General features: G+C 44.5%; 1 protein-coding gene across 7 annotated transcripts in view; it reads right to left on the reverse strand.

Annotated features, from left to right (window-relative positions):
- PDE4A (phosphodiesterase 4A) overlaps positions 1–20802 on the reverse strand; it is a 510240-nt gene that overhangs the window by 14419 nt on the left and 475019 nt on the right. For all 7 annotated transcript variants that reach the window (XM_078386601.1, XM_020798676.3, XM_020798677.3 and 4 more), the window contains 3 exons: positions 13145–13238; positions 4896–5074; positions 781–879 (listed from right to left, as the gene is read on the reverse strand). In XM_078386601.1, coding sequence (XP_078242727.1) covers positions 781–879; positions 4896–5074; positions 13145–13238 — 372 coding nt within the window. The remainder of the gene's footprint in view (positions 1–780; positions 880–4895; positions 5075–13144; positions 13239–20802) is intronic.

Consider the following 20802-nt stretch of genomic DNA (forward strand, 5'->3'; position numbering starts at 1 on the left):
GGCATTCTGCCAGGTATCGAGGTCCTAAACCATTTAGGGTTTTGTATGTCATCATTAACACTTTGAAGTCAATGCGGAAACGAATGGGCAGTCAATGCAAAGCAGCCAGAATGGGAGAGATATGCTGGAATTTTCTCATTCCACTAAGTAATCTGGCTGGCGCATTCTGCACCACTTGAAGCTTCCGCATCAACCTCAAAGGTAGCCCCACATAGAGCGCATTACAGTGGTCTAATCTTGAGATTACAAGCACATGGACCAGAGTGGTGGTCCATTCATACGAAAGGAAGTTGCCATCAGACTTCTTGCTTTTTCCTCCTACATCCCATTTCCCTTCTTCAGACGGAATCTGCCACTCAGCCAGTTCTCCCTTTATATTCCTCCTCTCAAAACAGAGAATCAAGAAGTTTGATCTTCTGCTAAATAAGACCAACTTTTTTCAAACTTTTATGGCAATTAAATTATGCCTTATATCCAAAAACTAGCTAGGGAGATGGGGACTTGTCACCTAGAAAAAAGTATCTTCAAATCATACTCCATCCCCTTTTATTAGCTGTTATCAATACCTTTTGCAATAATGAAAATATAAGTACACATTATTTTAAAAAATCTGTAGAAATTAGATTTCAAGCTGCAACCCAACTTACACTGCTTTGTAGACTGACCCAGTGGTTTAAAGGTTCCTTAAGTCTAAGCCAGAAGAGGAGGACGAAGTGGCCAGGCAGTGCCAGGGTGGAGGTGAAGAGAGATGGGGGAATTCTGCAACTTGACAACACATACCTGGAATATCGTATACATGATGCAGCTGAGCGACCGATTGACAGAGTACTCAGCAACCCGGAAAATATTAAGGCCCCATTTGTTCAGGTATTCCAGTTCCTGGGAAACAAGTCAAGGGAAAAAGTTGGTGCACCTTTCCCACAATGGGTTTCAAGATGATAGAAGGAAGTGTCTTGTAAGGGAAGCTATCACTCTTTTTTTTTATATTTCAGAACATGCTTCAGTAAGACGGATATTACTGAAGCATTCCCTTTAGTTAACATCGCCATTATACAGAATGAGGATGTCACACAGATACATATCCTGGTATTTGGTGGAAATTTCATCCTGATTACTCATGGGCTGGCTTCATAAAATGAGATAGGAATAGAACGCTTTTTGTCTAAGTTGGGAAACAAGCCATGAAGTCTTTAATCAATCACAGTGTACCATTATAGGCACATAGGGAGATTAGCGCTAGAAGCTTCTAAAGAAAGCAGCGTTAAGCTAACTTTAAACAACGGTTATGCAGGATTGATTGAAAATTGTTAGCCACCGTTTCCTGGAGTGATTGATGAATAGGAAACTACTATGGAACATGTCTGGTTTCTTGACAGCCTGACATAAAAGGAGTAGTGAAACAGAATGAGTGCATAAGGCTTGTTTCTATCTCTACTCATTAAAGTGAGATACGAAGGCAGCCATGTGGTTTGAATCTTGGGCTCAGCCAGCATAGACTGCATATTTTCTTCTTGTTAATTCAGTCAGAGTGACTACTGAAAGGTGGCTTCTTATTATCTTACAATAGCAAAAGGGAATAAAGATTATTTCATGGACAAAGCTCTAATTTGTACAACTGATCTTAATTTTTCAATTTTAGAGTTAAATAGGCCAGGATCATAAACTGCCATGCATTAACAAGGTGCTGTAGTTTCTCTGCGTATGCATCTGACTAGCTGTGCAACGAACAATGAAACCAACACCTTGCTAATGAACAGTAATTTGCCATCAGGACTTGTGTGATTTCCCTAATGCAAGTATAATTCAGCAACAGGATTCTGGCCATAGTCTTTTCTGGATTAAAAATTCTTGTTTTGTTTTGTTTTGTAATGAGATTGATTGCCTTAAGAAGATCAGTCTGTGCAGTCTATCTGGAACAACGCCAAAGGTTTATGACTATGCTTAGTTTAGCACTTATTATTAATTCTTTGCAGTGCTCTGGCATATGGCCAAGACAAAATCATTACAGATGAGTCCACTTATGTATTCCTTATTTAATTTTTTTGGATTTATATCTTGCCTTTCTCCCATAGAATGGCACTCCAAATGGCTAACTATGGTAAAATCAAACAAAACAAACACAGTTAAAAGATAAAAACAGATTAGATATACAATGAAAAACCGTTGTTTAAAGTTAGCTTAACGCTGTTTTCTTTAGAAGCTTCTAGCGCTAATCTCCCTATGTGCCTATAATGGGACACTGTGATTGATTAAAGACTTCATGGCTTGTTTCCCAACTTAGACAAAAAGCGTTCTATTCCTATCTCATTTTATGAAGCCAGCCCATGATTAGAAGCCCCTTCTAGAGCAACCTAGCTTAAGGTGCAATTATAGAGTGGGGGAAATGCAAATCATTCCACTGTGAAGTTGCACTGAGGAAATCAGATTTTCCAAGATTATTTCGCTTCAGCGTCACACAGAAGTCATAAGACAGAGGGAAGGAAATCAGCCTTGTTTGCAGCTTGTTAACAATTTGATTCTTCTCTTCTACACAGCTGGGGGCTGAGTCCGCTTATTTCCCTCATCCCTTCCTGTTCCCTTTCTTTGTTCTTATTTTTTTAAAAGGCTTGCTGTTCTAGCACTAGGACAGCTAGGTAACTAAAGAAAGAATAAAAGCAAGAAATCAGCAGAGAGAGAGGCAAGGAAGTTTTAAGATGGCTCTGCTCTGGCTATCTAGATTTGTAGCAGACACAGAACAAAGCTACCCTAAAACTTCATCCTCTCTCTCTCTCTCTGTCCAGTCCTTGCTCCTCCCCTTCCCCTCCAGGCACCTAGCTGCCCTGATGCTAGATTACCAAGCCTCTAAAAGAAAGAAATGAAAGGGGAAAGGAAGGTGAAAGCAGACCCAGGCACCAAGTGCAGGGAGAAGAGGATTCAACAGGCAGTCAGTCTCCCTGCTGCCCTGCCATTCTCACTGTTGCTACAGCCATCAAGAATGGCTTCAAATACAATGGTTACAAACCCCTTTACATCAGCTCAACCAATGTGACAGCATTTAATTCCACAAAAGTAGAAGTCCCAGTGGTGGAGGGGAAAAAGAAACTATGGATTCTGGGAACTCTGGGCTAATTTACATAGACTTTTACATCACATAGTCAATGGAAAATAGAGTGAATCAGGCCATCCTAATCCTGGAGCATTCTCCACATTTTTTGTCAATGTGCTTTCATTCTGAATTGCCAAAGGCTTACCTAAGTTTTTTTAAAAAGGTATCTGTTTATTAGACAACCAGGTGTAGGGCTGTCCAGCCTTTCTTGGAAGGACATGCTACCACGTGGGCATGTGATCCCTGTGTGTTTGATGTCTAAGCATGGGACACAACAAATGTATGCTTCAATCCAACAAACATATAAACTTGTTACCAAAAAGGTATGTTTGGTGACATGGACTCCTGCTGCGAATGTGGTGCATGAACTGTTGCAGAGCTGCATGCGTCTGCAAAGAGTTATTGGGGCCAGTTCAGACACCACACAACAGACAGAACGCCTGCCTTCTTTTCCCCTAGTACACTGGCTTCAGCTGTTGGAAGCCTGTTCTTTTAAAATCAGAGATGTCTCCTGCATCTGAAACAGATGCTGATTCTGGAAGTCATGGAAAATTCTGATGAAAGAGGTCAGCACTGAAACACTTGAAGGCACTAAATGAGTGGATTGGTGAGGCTACGCTCTTTGTTCCTAGCTCAATAATGTATGATGTACTCAGACAAGAATGTTATTTTCAAACTGGCCCTTTATGCTGTTTCAAGGTGACTAGTTATGGCTTTGATTGGATGATGAAATACAAAATGAGATCTAAATAAAAACTGGCTACAAGTAAATCACCTTTCTGGCCAGGTGCACTACATGAATAAAACACAAAATGGGAGGAAGTGCTTACTCACTTCTGTTAGAATATTATCTATCTTTTTGCTAATTGCAAGGGCGACAGTAACTCTTTATGCATCTATCTCTTTTGGACCTTATTCCTATCTCTGCCGGACTGAGGCACTCAGAGAATATGTGAGGAGGAAGCGCCTTCTAGCCTTGGGCTTCTGCTCACTGTTCTCTTCATCCAAGAGTATACCTTGAAGAAGGATGCCTCTCCTACACATGGAGCCACTCTATGCAATGGAGAGCTCAAAGCATCAACCAACCAACCAACCAACCAGTAAAATTGATCTCTATGTAATAAAAGAATTGGAAATCAGCTCAAAACTGGATAGCAGGTACTGAGAAATAAAAACTTTGAAACGCATGTGTGGCTATATCAGCATATACGTCCCAGTCACAGAAAAGGAGAGTGCTGGCTCAAGCACAAATATATATATATTTTCTGAGATGAAGCTGCTCCTCTGTTTCAAAGCCAAAGGGCACTGTTGCTGCTGACATGTGAACTGGGTAAACCAGGGGAAATAAAAAGAAAGGCTGCCTCTCCCTGTCCGGAATCCTGCTGGAGACCCTTAGTGGTGACCTGTAACTTACTGTCCATCTGCTTCAAATTTAGACAGAAATGTTGCCCTGGTGGGGTCTACAGTCTCAAGTTTCTTTCAACAAAGAAGGAGAAACAGAACCCAGTCAGCATAAAAAAAAGAGGACGAAAAGCCTGGTGCCCGATGAACTAACTTGTATCCCTGCAGTACTTCCCTTTCTTTTTTTAAAGACTTTTTTAAAAATCACCAGGTAGCAGGAAAGTTTTACTTTAACTGTTGCTCAATCTCTCAGAAGTCTCCATTCATGAAAACAAGGTGTTTCACTATGGAACCCTTCAGCTGTTTATAAAGAGCCAGGACACTCCTCTCACTTGGCAACAAGACTTTTGTCGTCTCTCCTTCTCTTTCCCACCGGAGGGCGCCAGCTTCCTGCAGCTGCAAAACTCACCTTACTGAGCAGCTCTTCCTGGTCAGTTTTGACCCCAAAGCGGGGAATGCTGGAATTGGTCAGGCTGGAACTATGCATGAGTTTCTTGACCCCACTGATCTGGCACATGGGTTGCTGCCGCTTCTTCTTCTCCCGCTCTTTCTGTGTTGGGGATGGGATCTCCACATCATTCTGCTTGTCTGAGGATGAAAAGAGACTGCATTTGAGGAGGGGGGGCACAAGTTGCAGAAGGGGCCACGTCTGACACAAGCCACGCGCAGGTGTCTTCCCTACAAATAGAAAGCCGGACCCTACAGAGCTTCACTGTTAGCGCAGGAAGACCAGCTCAGTGCTTTTGGAAGGAAAGTGCCCCGTGAACCCACTGCTCACACCTACAGTGCCCTCTCAGAGGGATTGGCAAACGACAAGAACAGAGGGGAATCCAACATCTATCGGTGCTGTGCACGGATAACAACATTTTCAATATTCAGGATGATTCTAGAGGAACCTTTCATTGCTTCTTCGCACTCCTTGTTCGTGGAATTTTACATGGTTCCCAAGCAATGCCTCCTTGATGTCTACCAACCCAACAGTCTTTTCTCACTTCTTATTCAACTCTTTCCCTTTCTATAGAATTTTTGTTCAGGAGGGGAAGATGAAAGAGCTGCACAATGCTTTTAAGTGTCGAGTTCTCTGCCTAGCAGCACCCTTGCAGGTGGTGGTAAAGAGCCATCCGTCTCCATGGCACACACGTGGATTAGGTTTGTCCCACTCTGACCTCCAGCCTTCTCACTGCTGCTAGATTTAATGTTTTGTTTTTGCTTTTGCTGTGCTTTCAGTTCCTATCCAGGATAAGCAGAAGCAAAACTCCTGAACCACTGCAGTAAACATGCATAGGCTTTGGAATGTGAGTTGCCAGAACCCACTGGAGAGTACCGGGGGTTTTACAAATTATTATTGTGATTACTATTACTAACAGTAGCGCTAAAGAATAAGTGTTCATCTGCATAAACACTGATCTCTGTCAGTGTTTCTTTACAACATGGTGGTGCAAGGTTAAGGTAAAGATAAAGGTTCCCCTTGACAAATGTCCAGCCGTGTCCCACTCTAGGGCACGGTGCTCATCCCTGTTTCCAAGCCGTAGAGCTAGTGTTTGTCCAAAGACAGTTTCTGTGGTCACGTGGCCAGCATGACTAGACACAGAACGCCATTACCTTCCCACTGAGGTGGTACCTATTTATCTACTCGCATTTTACATGCTTTTGAACTGCTAGATTGGCAGGAGCTGGGACAAGCGACGGGTGCGTGGATTCGAACTGCTGGTCTTTCGACCTTGCAGCCCAGAGGCTTTTTGCGGTTTAACCCACAGCACCACCCACATCAAGGGTTAGTTGCTCCCAAATGCAATGTCATTCCAAAGTCTGACTGTGTTGGAGGGGTATTCAGGCATGGGTGCTTAAACAGTAAACAAACAAGTAAACAAATAAGGCTTGCTCACCTCTTTATTATGAATTAAGGCTGTCAAGCCACACAGACAGGACGACTAAGGTTTCTTCAGCCATTAGAGAAGTTTGTTTGAGATTACAATCCCCCAAAAGCCCAAAGCAAGGATGACTCCACATACTGGCTGTGTGATTCTGGGAGCTGGAGTCCACAAAAGTAACTTTTAAAAGTATCCGGGTTTTTTGCTACAGATTCCAGGATGACTGAGGCAAATTTAGGTTTCGCTAGAATCCTGTCCCTTAGCAATTCAGATGCCATTCAGCTCCCTAAAAGGGAGGGAGGGGAAGGAAGAAGTGAAATGAGGACAGCTCGATGGTTGGGAGCAAATCGTGCTCACCACTGGGGTGGGAACCTGAATCCTGCAGAAACCTGGAAATTGTATTTTTTAAAATTACACTTTCTAAAATCCTCTGGCCAAGATGATCATACCGGCTGACTATTTTGGGTTAGTTGTAAAACAATAACAAAAAAGCATTTCCACCCCTAAAGTTCTTCCTCTCCTGATGGACAGTCTACCTTTTCACATTTAATTTGACCTCCAGCACTCCCTCAATCTGATTATATGGCTTTTGGTCCTCAAAGAGGAAGGGGGAATTGCTTCCTAATTCGCAAAACAGAGTTCATTTCAGAAAGTGATGCTATCTTCTCTTAACTCTCTCTCTCTCTCTCTTATTCTGAAAGCATCTTCCATGGTCCTGAGGTACTTTTCAAAGAAAGGGGTTGGTGGCTGGAGACCACGATCAACTTGTGGGATGGAAGAACAGGTCAGGAGAAGCAGGCCTGGGTGTCTGGCTCTGCTTGAATGAAGCACGGGATGAATAGGAAGGAAGATGAGGAACTGGAGTGAGCATGGCAAGTCCAAATAAGAATGAGAAAGGATGGAAAGGTCCACTCCGGACAAGTACGACAGCCTTCAAGTAGTTAAAAATAATACTGTATTAAAAAGCAGAGAGCTGATGGTAGACACCAGTAGAAAGCCTCCCATAACAGCACCGTCTCATAGATTTAGTTCTCTTTATACTCCCTTTCCCAGTACAGAGGCTAAAATCCTGTTGTACAGCTGCACACGCACAACAGGGATGATGTCAGCAGCAGGAAATTGCTATTGATTAAAGGAAATTCACCACTGACTAAAGACAATTTCAAGGTGCATGAAACTTGTCCACAGTGTGATGCAAAAATGTTAAAGGAATCCTTTAAGTAACAGCAGTTTGGTGGTGCCAAAGATGTCATCTGCACTTTGCATCCTGAGCTACACAACAGGATTTCAGCCATTTTGGAGCACCACAGCTTCCTAACCCACTGAGACATGTGCATTCACATAGATACATATGATCACACAAGGACCATCCCTTGAAGGACCCAGTGTGGTGTAATAGCTAGAAGACAAGATATAGAACACATGGGCTCAATAGCCCCAATTAGCCATGAAACTTTCCGGCAGACCTTAGGCCAATCATAGTCTCTCAACCTGACCTTCTGTACAGGGTTGTTGTGAATGTGGACACAAGACCCATGTGTACAGCTTCAAACTCACTGGAGGAAAGGTAAGGTGTAAATGTAGCAAAAATGTAACAAATAAATAAAATAAAAATAAATAAAATCTATTACCTGTGAACAAGGTATCATGCAGCTGTATTCTGCCAACACTAGAGGGCTCCACTGAGTTTGAGGGGGGGAAGAGGGGGAATATGTACCCTCCTGCTTCATGTGTGTCCTGAGAGGGGCAGGCCATAGGGCTTCACACTGGAGGGCTCTGAGCACAGTGTCCAACAGTTGCGCAGAGAAGACTCACCCTCAGGAGTGCAGGGCCTTGTTCCCCCACCTTCTTCTAGAACCGTCTCCAAGGGCAGGAAGTCATGGGTGGGTGGCACCCACTGAGAGAAGAGAGGGGGTGGTGGAGACAGCCTGCCCAGGGGTAGGTGGTGGACACTGGGAGAGCCCAGTGGGGGTAGGAAATGGGGAGGACGCATGGTGATGGGGAATTGAGAGTGGGTCACATCATGACAGGACAAAGCTATGCCCCAGTGGTACCTGCGGGAGCAGCAGTGGCAGGGGGGCCTCATGGCAGAGTGTGGGGGTGGGCAAGAAGCTCCAGGAGGAAGCAGAAGTTGAGTCGTAGTTTGCATTCTAGAGTGCTGGGGCTCTGTGTTGCTAGGAAATCGGACTGTTGCATCACAAAACACCCAAACCAATCAATACGCCATTGGGCACTTTGAACAGATGACGTACAGAGCCTCTCTCTCCCTCCTTGCACCCCGAACATTTTCACAGCAAGAGGCAGTGCAAAGCATTGTGGAACCTCCCACATCTGGCTGGGTTCTCCTAACTATGACCATATCATCGGAGTTGATTTTCTACCACGCTTGGCAGAGCCCGAGGACATTCCTCGTGCAAGTGAGGTGGTGCTCAAGGACCACCAGGCAAAAGGAAACGCCTTCCTACAGAAAGACCCACGCCCCAGTTCAATCTGCAGCTTCCTTAACTAGCCAGTTCCTTGCATGACCCAAAGGATTCTGGACTTTATATGGGAACGGGACTTAGTTGAATGCCGTTTAAGAACCAATCTGGTGCTCTTTAGAAGTCAGGAGCAGTTGTACCACCCATCCCTTTATACCTCAGCACTAAGCATGTGGGCTGAGGCTCTCAGGAGTTGTTGTCCAAAACATCTGTAAGGTGCCAGGTTGAGGAAGTCACTCCTAGGCACACAAACAGCCTCCAGGATGGCACTAGTCCACATGTAGTTTACAATAGAGCTGGTTGAGGTGCGCACATGTGCTTATCTGAGGCACGTGCTATGCCAAGCAGGAAAGGCAAGGAGGCACTGGCAGAGGAGGAAAGAGAGCCAGGAGCTCTGGTTGCCTTCTCTATTCCCCACTGCAAGTTAACAAGTGTTGCCCTGCTTGTTTTCTGTGGTTATCCACACCTGCTCTGCAGCCAAGCATGGGATCCAGATGTGCAGCCTACGTTCCCCGTCTGGCTTGCTAGACAAAAACCTCCTCTGCCAACTTCAGAAACCATCTAGGAATGCCAGTGTCTGTGGCCGAGCTCCGTCGTGCTGGCAATGTATGACTCCGGATGACCCGCCAGGCACATTATCAGACAAGTTACTCTTCCTGCAGCAACTGGCTTTCCGCTAGGCTTCGCTGGGCTGGCTGTAGGCCCAACAGCTGAACACGAAGTGGTCTAAAGGGTGTGATGTCTTTCCTTTTCTCTCACCTTTTGCACCTCAAGGGCCGGGCCTGGCCTTGGCTCGGGCACACAACAGCTGGTCAGGATGATGAGGAGTGTGAATTCTGGCTCTTGCCTAAAGTTACGCTTGGCCCGAGTCTTCACAGCTTAAGTCCCATCGCTCTCGCACACAAGGCTCCCATTGAAGAGGCAGTTTGCATCAACATTTGCTTAAGGCTGGGTATTTGCATCTGCTGACGTCAACAGAGGCCTGGCTTCTGTCTGGAGAACTCAGCAGACAAAGGCATTTGCTTCGGATGTCTTCAGCCACCGCCTTTCCTTTCTGGTTGAAGGCTGTGCAGACAAGATTGGCAGGAGTGCCAGGCTACACAGAGAGGTCTCGAACTTGGCAAATAGCCACCTGGACATATGCCTCTCTGTACACAAAAGTGGAGGATGCACCGCTGTTTTCATGTTGTCACTGTGTGTGCAAGAAGAGTTTAGGTATCTGCACAGCATAGTCTGTAGACATTACAGTGCAGGGATACAGTATGGGATGAACAGGGAGATGTTTGCATATGATAGTCTTTTTATGAGATGTTGAAGCATCTGGCAATCCTATGGATGTTTACTTTGGAGCGAGTCCTACTGAGACTGGCTCACAAGTAAATGTGCACAGAACTGAAACTTTAGATTGCAGTCCTATAAACACTTAGGAATAAGTCCCATTGAACTCAACGGAAGCTTACTTCTGGGTGGACCTATACAGGACTGCCGTGCTAATCTGTAAAAGGGAAGAGGGTGAAATTAACTCGGCCAGCCTCTTGTGGCATGACTAAGCTGCCAAACCTAGGAGCCTGGATTCAGAATTCTCGAGAGCTGGTTCCAGATGTTACAGAGTGAAATGAAAATACAATAAAATTAGATTATTTGATACTAGATTTGAGATGAGTGAGAAGAAGGGACTGCCAAACATTTAACCTTTCTGCAAGGTAGGCTTAGCTGGCAGCACAGCTACATATTACCCATCCCTTCATGTACAGTACTTACTTTGACAGAAAGTTAAGATTACACCCCACTTGCAACTCACTAACTGAAGCAGATGCTTATGAAGCAAGATCATGACCCTCCCCGAAAGGCTGAAAGAACTGGTGAGTTAACATAATAGTGTGTGTGTGTGTGTGTGTGGAGGGGGAAATCGGCACTGAAATGTTGTGCTTTGAGTTTTAAGGAAAGAGAAACACATTTCCCACATCTCACTCATGTAAGCCGCCCCCGAGTAGACTTTATCTACAGGGGCGGGGTATAAGTCCAAATAAAGTAAAGTAAAGTAAAGATACCTGCAATCCTTAGGATGCCTATAGCCCTTGGAAGCGGTCAGTGCCCAAGCTTCCCTCACCCTTCCACCTCCCCCGCTCCACTCCAAAAACTACCACTGTTACGACAATGGTGTCAGAGCTGACAATGGATGAGGAGAGTCATCCTAGTGTCATGTCCTTCCCAGCAGAATCAATGGTGAGGCTGAGAGGAACGTGTCCTTAAGCTGGGAGGAAGGTGCATAGGGAGAGTGATCTGTACCTTGCAGTCTTGCCCACAGAAATGGCAGGACACCCTCGGCTGGCTGGCTGGCTGGCTGGGGTAGAGTGCGAACTGTCAGTTTATGGCTTAATCCTGCTCAAACCAGGAAGGAGGAAGTGTATGAGTGTGAGGCAGGAGCAAGAGAGAAGTGGTTTCCATGTGTGTCTATGGGCCTGCATCATTGACAGGAGCGATGAGATTGCTTGCTGGTGTCCTAACAATACCCTTTTTGTCTTTTGGCTCCCCTTTGCAGCAAATCACAGCTCTTGTTTTCATGCTCAGTTCTCATTCTCTCCCCAAGCAGGACTATTCATTTCCATTACTGATAACAGCCCATCAAAGTTCTCCCGATAACTCCAGTGATCCCAGCCAATTGAGGCTGATGACATAAGGGCAAACAGAGCCAGTGGGGCACTCTCCTCTGTTCTCAAGAAAACCATGGTCCTTGAACCAGGGCCCAGAAGGCTCTTTTTCTTTCCAGACAGCAGAACTGGATGCCAAAGCATTTTGGGGCCATACCTGCATCTGGATGGCCTCCACTAGACATGGGCTATTCATATCCATGGGAATTAGGGATGTGGTGGCGCTGCGGGTTAAACTGCAGAAGCCTCTGTGCTGCAAGGTCAGAAGACCAGCAGTCGAAAGATCGAATCCATGCAAGGAGTGAGCTCCTGTTGCTTGTCCCAGCTCCTGCCAACCTAGCCGTTTGAAAGCATGTAAAAATGCAAGCAGATAAATAGGTACCACCACGGTGGGAAGGTAACGGCATTCCGTGTCTAGTCGCACTGGCCACGTGACCACAGAAACTGTCTTCGGACAAACGCTGGCTCTACGGCTTGGAAACGGAGATGAGCACTGTAACGTTCAGCCCTGTCCTCACCTGTCCGTCACAGCTGGACAGTGAATCATCAGCCAATGGTGTGACGGAGGGTGGAACTGAAGGGGATGAGCTGGTATAAAAAGGGGGGTGAAGAGTGTGTGAGAGTAGATTGATTGAGTGAGAGAGTGAGATCTGGAGAGATCTGGTGTGAGAGAGAAAGAGGCCTGCGTGCCTGAGTGTCAGTGAGGGAATATCTATGTGGTTGATTTAAAATAAGAAAGTGATTTACGAAGTGATTATCTTTCTGTGATTCTCATATTTTATTTTTGTAATCAATAAACCAAGTTTTATTTTTTTTAAAAAAAGAAACCCTTGTCCTTTTTATTTAAAGGAAAGGTTGGTGGCAACAAGAGTGTTTAGTGGCGTGGTGGGCATTCCGAGAGGCCTGAGTAGGAGGTGACCTCAGAGTGGCTCAGCCACGTTACAAGCACCATGCCCTAGAATCAGACACGACTGGACTAAATGTCAAGGGGAACCTATACATGGAGATACGAATACAAACTGTGGCACCATAGTGCCATGGACGCCATTCCCTCCCCCCTGGAAGGCAAAGATTAAAAGTCTGGAAACATTTCAATCACACTCTGCAGCAATCAACTGAAGAAATTTATTCTATAGCCTTCAGAGTCAATTCCTGAAATATTTAACTACAAAGAAATTTCAAGATTAAAGAACTTCAGAGTTTTCATGATTTTTTAAAAAATGCAAAATAAGGAACTAATGGGATATCCTCTTAAGTTAATTATTTTCTCACACATGCCACACAAGCACATGTTTCCACCCTAGAAGAAGGTAATCTTTGGTTGTTTTTTTTAAAAGCCCTGATAAGCTGAAAATCAACAATTGATGCCAGTTACATTTTGTAAATCTTGTGGAGGAGTACTGTGTAAAAGAACATCATATCTGACACTGACATATTAGTAGATAGGTTTCTTTTGTATTTCTAATCTTCCTGATTCTACTGGACTGGAATGTCTTGTTCACAGATGCTGCCTCCAGTTTCCCGTCCCCTGCCATTTGGAGAACCAGTTTTATCTTACAACACTGCTTTATGTATCGTAATAAAAAAATGTAAGAGCATACACGGATATAGGAGCAGAGCCTTGGCAATCCGAAGTTATGGTTCCATTGTACTCACCTAAGAAGGTGTTGGAAATGTATTCAGAGACCTGGTTTCCAGAGCGGCTCATTTCAGAGAGGTGGGTTAGTTCACGGTTCAGCATTCTTTTGAACTATCAGACAGAGACCAAGAAAGAGAGGTTTAATATATATAGGTCTTCTCTCACACACCCATTGGTGTGAATGATTGTGTACAAATGTGCAGATGTATGTATACATTTTGGTACAGAGGCAATTCTGTATGGCTATATGCATTTTACAGTCTGTACAAGGACAGTCCCACAAATGGAGAGTGGATGCATATGTAGCCTCATGTGCGTATATGCAAATAAGAATAACTCCAAGAGCAAGAGTGAGTGAAAGTAGCTAAACCAACATGTATCTTACATCTTGAACATGTGTGTGCCACTTTAGTGCTACAGGGTTTTAAATGATAAATTAGCCGTTCCCAATCCCAACCATTAGCCTTCCCAGATGTGCAGGGCCATAGTATCCATCATCTCATGGCAGAACATTTCCATGGAATAGCCCTATTTGTTGAGGGTGATGAAACATTGCTGTTCAACACACCTGGAAGGTACCAAGTGGGAGAAGGCTGGTCTAAATTATGATGACATTTTTAAAAAAATAAAACACTCTTAAAACATACTCCTTTTCTGGCAGTCGAATCTTGGATTAGATATTAAAGAATATGGCTTTGAGCCTACTCAGAATTATGCCTCCCTTTTAGTGGAATGGTATCCCAGCTGCTAATAATACCAACGTTAGCAGTAATAATAATTTGAAATTGCTTTAAAATAGAGTTCCCATGGTCTTCCACCCAGTTGCATAACAGACAACATCTATATAAGCTCTCTGATGTTCTTGGTCCGGTTACAGAGCCCATGGCAGTCTAACCATGAAACCCCCTACCCTCCACTGCATATAAGCTCTGGTTTAGGAATGACGCATCTCCCCATAGCTCTGATTACTTCACGATTACCACCATGAGTTTCCCAGTATGCTTATAACATATAGACATTGGCCTGTTGAAGATGCAATGTGGCTTCAGTTGCACAGAAAATAGGGGTTGAGGTGAAGAGGGATGCCAGGCCTAAATCCAGTTTGTGTGCCACCTCTTTGTCCTGCCTGATGAGGAAGGGAAAGGGGCAGGGAAACCAGCCGCTCTGGTACAGAAGCCCCTTCAAACTAATTGACCAGGGTAGGTCAAGAGATACATCCTCACTCATAAACAGAGAGGCTTGTGGTTCAAGCTGACTTGCCTATCAACATTATGGTCCCAAATATCTAAGGGACAAAAGGTTTCGAACATCTCAGCGATGCCATGAAATTCTAACACATTCTTTCCGACCAAACTTCTACTCTGATGCCAGACCTGGGGGCATTTTGAGACTTCATCAGTTCCAATGCTTGCCCAAACCATGATTATACCTATAATGGCCAACTAGAACAAAATGGAAGCCTCATTTGTATGCCAGGCAAGGTGCCTTTGGAATCTAAAGTGCAGAAAATTTGCAGTGCAAGAACCTTCTGCAAAAACTGAAGACAGAGGAGGACTTGGATCAACAGAGGATGGGTGGGGGTCAGAAACAAGAAGTTATTTGCTCTTCCGTCTTCTTTCGCACACAAGGAGGGATGAGGAGGAAAGAAGTCAGGTTTCTGACCAAAGCAACAAGTAGAAGAGATGGAAGAAGTGGTGGTAGTGCTGACCTGAGGACCCAATAAGTACATTGGGTACATTCCCTAATGTCTTTGGGTTTACAGAGAACTACCTGAGAGGATCTGTTGACCCACATCTGTGGGTTGACCACTACTGCGGGAGAGGGCATGGTGATAGGCTTTTATCCTCTGGCTGAAAAAAAAGGTTATGCTCAAAGGGTATTGAAGTCTCTGAAGATTTTACGGGGGCGAGAGGAACAATGTTGATGTGATCAACTTCATTTCACCTCATCTTATTTAGAACCTGGGCTTCCTTTGGTTCTAAAAACCTAAATTTCCCCTTTTGTGGCCTAGTGGCAGAAAACTCAGTACCGTGTACTTGAAGTAAAAGGACAGGCTCGCTTTCCCCAGTTCTGCGTTTGACATTGCTCTCATTTAAAAACCCACTTTGTCCTTGAGAAAACTCCCGGATGTTGCTCCCCAGCAGAAGAGTTGAGGTGACTCATCGGCTTATCAGCCGAGATGGGAAATGCTAGAGACTGCCGCCACAATGCTGCAGCCTTGGGGAAAAACTAAAGGGAAAAGCCACTTTCTGGGGAGGAGGGAAGGGCTTCCACGAGGCTGCTTCAGCTGTTCCAGTGTCAGCTGGAAGCATGATCCAAGGTCCACACTTTTCCGTTCCAGAGCCACTGACTTCTTTTGCTGCAGGGACTCATCCAGCCATATAGCAATGCTGCAGGCTGGCGCTCTTGCCCTGGCCCTGACAATCCCAGAAGTAGACTGTTACAGTCCTCACTGAAAGGCTGTTCCTTACCCTGTGCCTTTTATACCTTGGCCCATCCTTGCAGTTCCCACTTGTCTCTTCCTTACAGCAGAAGAGGGAAATGTATGACCCCACACCATGGAGGACTTGAAGGTGACCACTCCTGGAGTCCCAGTTGAGAAGTGAGACCATTGGGGCAGGGGAATTTTTATCAACAACCAAGCAGTAGGGGCATTAGGAATCTGCCTTATACTAAGTCAGGCCATTGATTCATCTAGCCCAGGACTGTCAACACTACCAACTAGTAGTGGTTCTCCAGGGGTTCAAGTAGAATCCTTTCCTAGTCCTACCTGGAGATGCTGGGAATTTAACACAGGACCTTCTGCATCCAATGCATAGCCTCTAGCTCAAAGCCACAGTCTCTTACTTATTTTTATTCCATGAGTTAACATAGGGGTTATCTCCCTCTTGTTGTTCACACTCATAACTGGGAAAGCAAGTTCGTGTGGAATCAATCGCCTGGCTTTCCTCTCTTTGCACTGAAACACCCATAGTGTCTTAGGCACTGGGGTCTGGAAGGTGATCCAGTTCACCCCCGTACAATGGTTATTTCAATTTTGCCTTAAGAGTGAGGTCAAAATGATCCTCTGAGCTTTCTGGAGGAAGGGTAGAAAGCAAATTTAATAAAACAACTGGTGCATGAATAACTAAAATAATTCTTTATTTGACTATGGAGCTGTTAAGAAAATCAGCTTGTAAAGAAGTACAGAGAAGCAGAGAGACCATTTGGGGCTTGTCCAAAAGGCCCTTAAAGAGCAGGAAAGGTAAATTCTTTTGATATATCACAGGGATAAACAATGTATAACCCACCAGATATTGCTGGGCTATAACACTTGTCAGCATCCCTAGCAGCATCACCTATGATGGGAACTGCAGTCTAACAACATCTTGTTCCCCATTCCACATGTGTCTGATTCCCAGAAACCGTTTGCTACAAGTCAGACCACTCTTTCTCAAGTCCCAATGCTGATAGCTATTGCAGCTTGCCCAAGGTGGCTTCCCAAGGGGATTGTGGAGGCTAGAGGGAAAACAGTATCTAACTTTTTCCATTGAAATACTTCTCCCAAGATACTTTCCACATCACAGAAGAGTAATTAACTTGAAGAACAGGCAGCTGCCACTCAGGCACACGTCCTCAGCGTAAGAATTAAATAGCCGAAGACTGTCACATGTTTTTTCTGCGCAAGGGAAGCTAGATGATAGTAATACATAAATGCTGTGCCACAGTCAGCTGAATGTATATTTAACCAAGACTTGCTCTCTGCATCAGATATACTGTATGACAAAATCACCAGGGGGACAACACTCGTGAGCACTTTGGGAGACAAATTTTCTTGCAACCGGAATCTTGACCCTGGGTTCAAAACTTCCTGCACACAGAGTCTATCTGTGCAGCTTGCCAGATTCATTCCTGTCTATTCCTTTTCATTATCGACTAACTAGCCTCCCAGAGCACAGGCTGAGTGATCACCGTACAACATCACTACAAACTAAAAAGTACATCCCTTTTCCGATACTCCCCACTCCCTCCAAACATAGTTTTGCAGGTGGTCTCAACAAACAGGTTTCGTGTATGCCACATAAAGTGCTCACAACTAACTGAAGTGAGGGAAGATTTCCAAGTGATAATTGAAGTGCTTTAAAATATATGTTTAATTTCAGCCTTAGCGTCCTGAACAGCATGAATATTCTGTATGATTAAAACAAAAGGAACAAAACTCCATCACCATCAACAAGTGTCTGTTGCTGCCAGAAAAAAAAATTACAATGTGGACTAAAGGCTACTTTCCTTTGGGAACAATCTGTTAGGTCCTACAATGTCAATGACAGCCAGGGCCAGAAGTAAGAATCAATGAGGCCATTCCCTCCCTCCCTCCCTCCCTCCCTGTGTGTTATCCTCAATACTTTCTCCTTCCTGAACTTGCATGCTGCAACAGGGCCAGATCAATTTTACCAGAGATCTGGATTGACTGCTTGCAGAGACCTTTTGTAATTACATTGAGGGCTGCCTCAGGGCACTGGCCTGATCTACCACTTTACAGGGGGTTGAATTAGCAGAGCAGGGAGAAAGGCTTGGACTCCAATCCCAGATCTACTGTGGAAGCCACAACCAAATTGTGGCTGGGCCCTTTAACTAGGTGTTTCGTTCAACAGGAGGCCCCACTTCATGCAAAGTAAAGAGTGAGCATTGGTTCTCTAACCCTAACTCTATCTTTAGCCTGAATCAAATAAAGAATCCAGAGCTTGGAGAATTTATTTAACCAAAAAACCCTCTGACGTTGGCATTAGTTGTTATTTAACACACTTACTCATTACCTTAACAGTAAGTTAACAGTGAGTTTGCTATTTTTTGAAACGTTTTTACAAAACTTTTAAAGATAGAAAAGGAGCCCACTGGGCCAATATTCTCCTCAAATGATGTTTTAGAAGTATTTTATAAGGAAGTAACTTGCACCTTGAGGGGAACAAGGGCAGAAAAAGTATTATTTGCTTATCACACACTGTTACAAAACAGCATTAAAGGCCATTATCTCACTTTGCAACAGAGTTGCTTTTGTGCCCTCACAACCACACCTCCCCTCCAGAAGTAATTACAGGTGAATTGTAACAGGTTACTTCCAACTCTGGGCCTGACCTAACAGTACAGGCTTACAGTTGTTTCCTATCCCAATTTCCCTCAGAATTGGGGCCATACTTTCCTCACCCTCAGGCCTTGCTATATCCCAGATGCTGGTGAATGGCAGTTCACTGAGTGCTCACCTACCAAGGCAGGCTTCTGGCTGAAGAAGGGGGAACTCTCTGGCCCTTGGCCTAGTTTCAAAAGCCCTGCCCAAGCCATCAGGCAAGGCCCTGCAGGTGTGATCTGTCCTCTTCCAGCAGCCTGCTAGAGAGTGGTGGGTGGGTGAGAGAAAGTGCATGAGAAGGATGTGGGGAAAGAGAGACAGAAGAGAATGGCAAGAAAGAGAAGAAAGATGCAGATGGCAGAGAAAGGAAGAGAGAAAAAGAAGGCTCTGGACCCACCCACCATTGCCACGTGGTTCCTGTCGTATTGCCTCTGGTAGAATTGATTCTCAACAGAAAAACAGGTCCCCAACAGGTTCATCAGTATTTTCCTTACCACAGTAGAAAGGAGACTTTAAAAAAAGCCATAGAAGAGTTCCTGACTATAGGACTGCAGAAGCAGAGGCGAGCAGTATAGGATTTTGTTTTTTTGTTTTTGCCACTGGACAAGTCACTATAGACAACTGGCTTCCCATGTCATTGAATGTGCCTCGTTGAAATTACCATTCAGTAAAAAAAAATCAGCTGTAGCCTCTCATAATAGAAGAGGCAGTCAGACTTTGAGCTGTAACACTTCAAAATAAACACGAGAGGATACTTTGCTGTAAACAAAAGAACACAAAACAAAAAAAGAAACAGAAAACAAAAATCCAGGCATACAGAAAAGATGCATGGCAATGAAAAGCATTCTATCCTAGCCCTATTTTATTTTATTTACAGAGTTTCTATGCCCTCTTTATCTCATAAAGTGACTCAAGGCAGCTCACAATAGTTAAAATACAAGTAAAGTTAAAAGCACAATAACTTATTCAATTTCAAAATCAATTAGAAGGACAACAGAACAAAAACAGCCATCTCAAAATGGAAGATATACTTTAAAACATGCCTGAAAATACAGTAGTCAAAATCTCAGGGAGAGTTCAACTTTAATGCCTAATATACTGTGACGGCCTCCTCTCACGTCACAAAGGAGGTGTCACATCACTCTTACATACACACACTTTGTTCACGCTGCCACCAACCATTCCTTCATCTGAGACTCTTCAGGCAAATAAATGACTTTTAAAATAAAAACTTGTGTTTATTTAGAATAACAGAAGAAATGGTAAATCACTGTATCAACGAAATAATATGGCAATCAATATAAAGTATCACACACACACTCTCTTTCAGACCTTCTCTCAAAATATAGCACAGTACTACACGACGGGTATAAGCCCTAACTCCCTAAGTCCCTAACCAGACCCTAACCAAGTCCCTATCTAAACCCTATCTGACTCACACCTCATTCACTCCCCCCTTAAATACCATGGCTCCACCCTCTGAAGTCCCACCTCCCGTCATGCTATAGGCAGATGAACTCCAGCCACAGCAATGACAGGCGGATGACATCATCGCTACCATAACAATACCTATAGAAAGCCTGTTAAACAGAAACATCTTTTACCTCTTGCAGAAGGGAAGGAAAGGAGGGGTCAACCTAGCCCCTCACAGGAGGGCGTTCCAACCTGGGAGCAGACACAGAGAAGGCCCTTCCTCACATTCCCATGAAACATGCTGGTGAAGGCAGTGGGGCTGAGAGAAGGCCCTCCACTGAAAATCTCAGGAGCCTTCTTCCTGACATGCTAGGTTTTTCTTTTTGTATGCAGATTAATTTTCTCTATGGGGAAGCCTTCCATCATGTGTGCCCCTACCCACAGCCTGAAGCAGTACCATCCATGACACAGTTTACCATCCCAGCTGCTAACTGTGAGAACTTGGTCAGCATCTCACTCTCCTACTATAGTCCGGAACTGTCAGCACAATTTCTGTTCAAGCGGGAGCGGGCACTGGGGCAGAAATTGGGAGGGCAGTGTTTGTATATTTCCAGCACAACCTCACATTTTCACTATCAGAGATCAGGTTCCCAATGGGAGAGAGGAATCGGTAAAAGCAGTGCAACACGGAGGTCTCATCCTAATTCTCTGTCTTTTTATATTTGGGATTTCTCGGAATGATTTTGCCACCTGATACGGCTGTACCTTGAGATGCCTGATACGGCACAGTCCCTTGCCCAGCGACAGAACAACCCCAGTCTTTTCCACACTATGTTTACCCATCCCTTTCTTTTCTCACTGTTCAGCCATTCTAAACATTTTCCTCATTTCCTCTCATTTCACCTGTTTTTCCCTCAGGAAAGCTGCCTACCCCATTCCTGCCCCACCTCCAGCTTTCCACAGCCCATTTCCTGAAAAGCTGCATGTAGCAGAACCACTGTGGGGATGATGAGGTGGGGAGAGAACAAGCATTTGGGGGGGGGGAGAGAATAGATGTGGCATCTTCGTCATTCGCTGGCAGCCAATCAGCTATGCCTCAGAGCTGTCTCCATAGCAACAAAAGTCTCCTTAGCAACTGCCCTCCTCTTCAGAGGACTG

The sequence above is a fragment of the Pogona vitticeps genome, chromosome 2 (assembly GCF_051106095.1).
Source record: "Pogona vitticeps strain Pit_001003342236 chromosome 2, PviZW2.1, whole genome shotgun sequence".
Taxonomy (NCBI): Eukaryota; Metazoa; Chordata; class Lepidosauria; order Squamata; family Agamidae; genus Pogona; species Pogona vitticeps.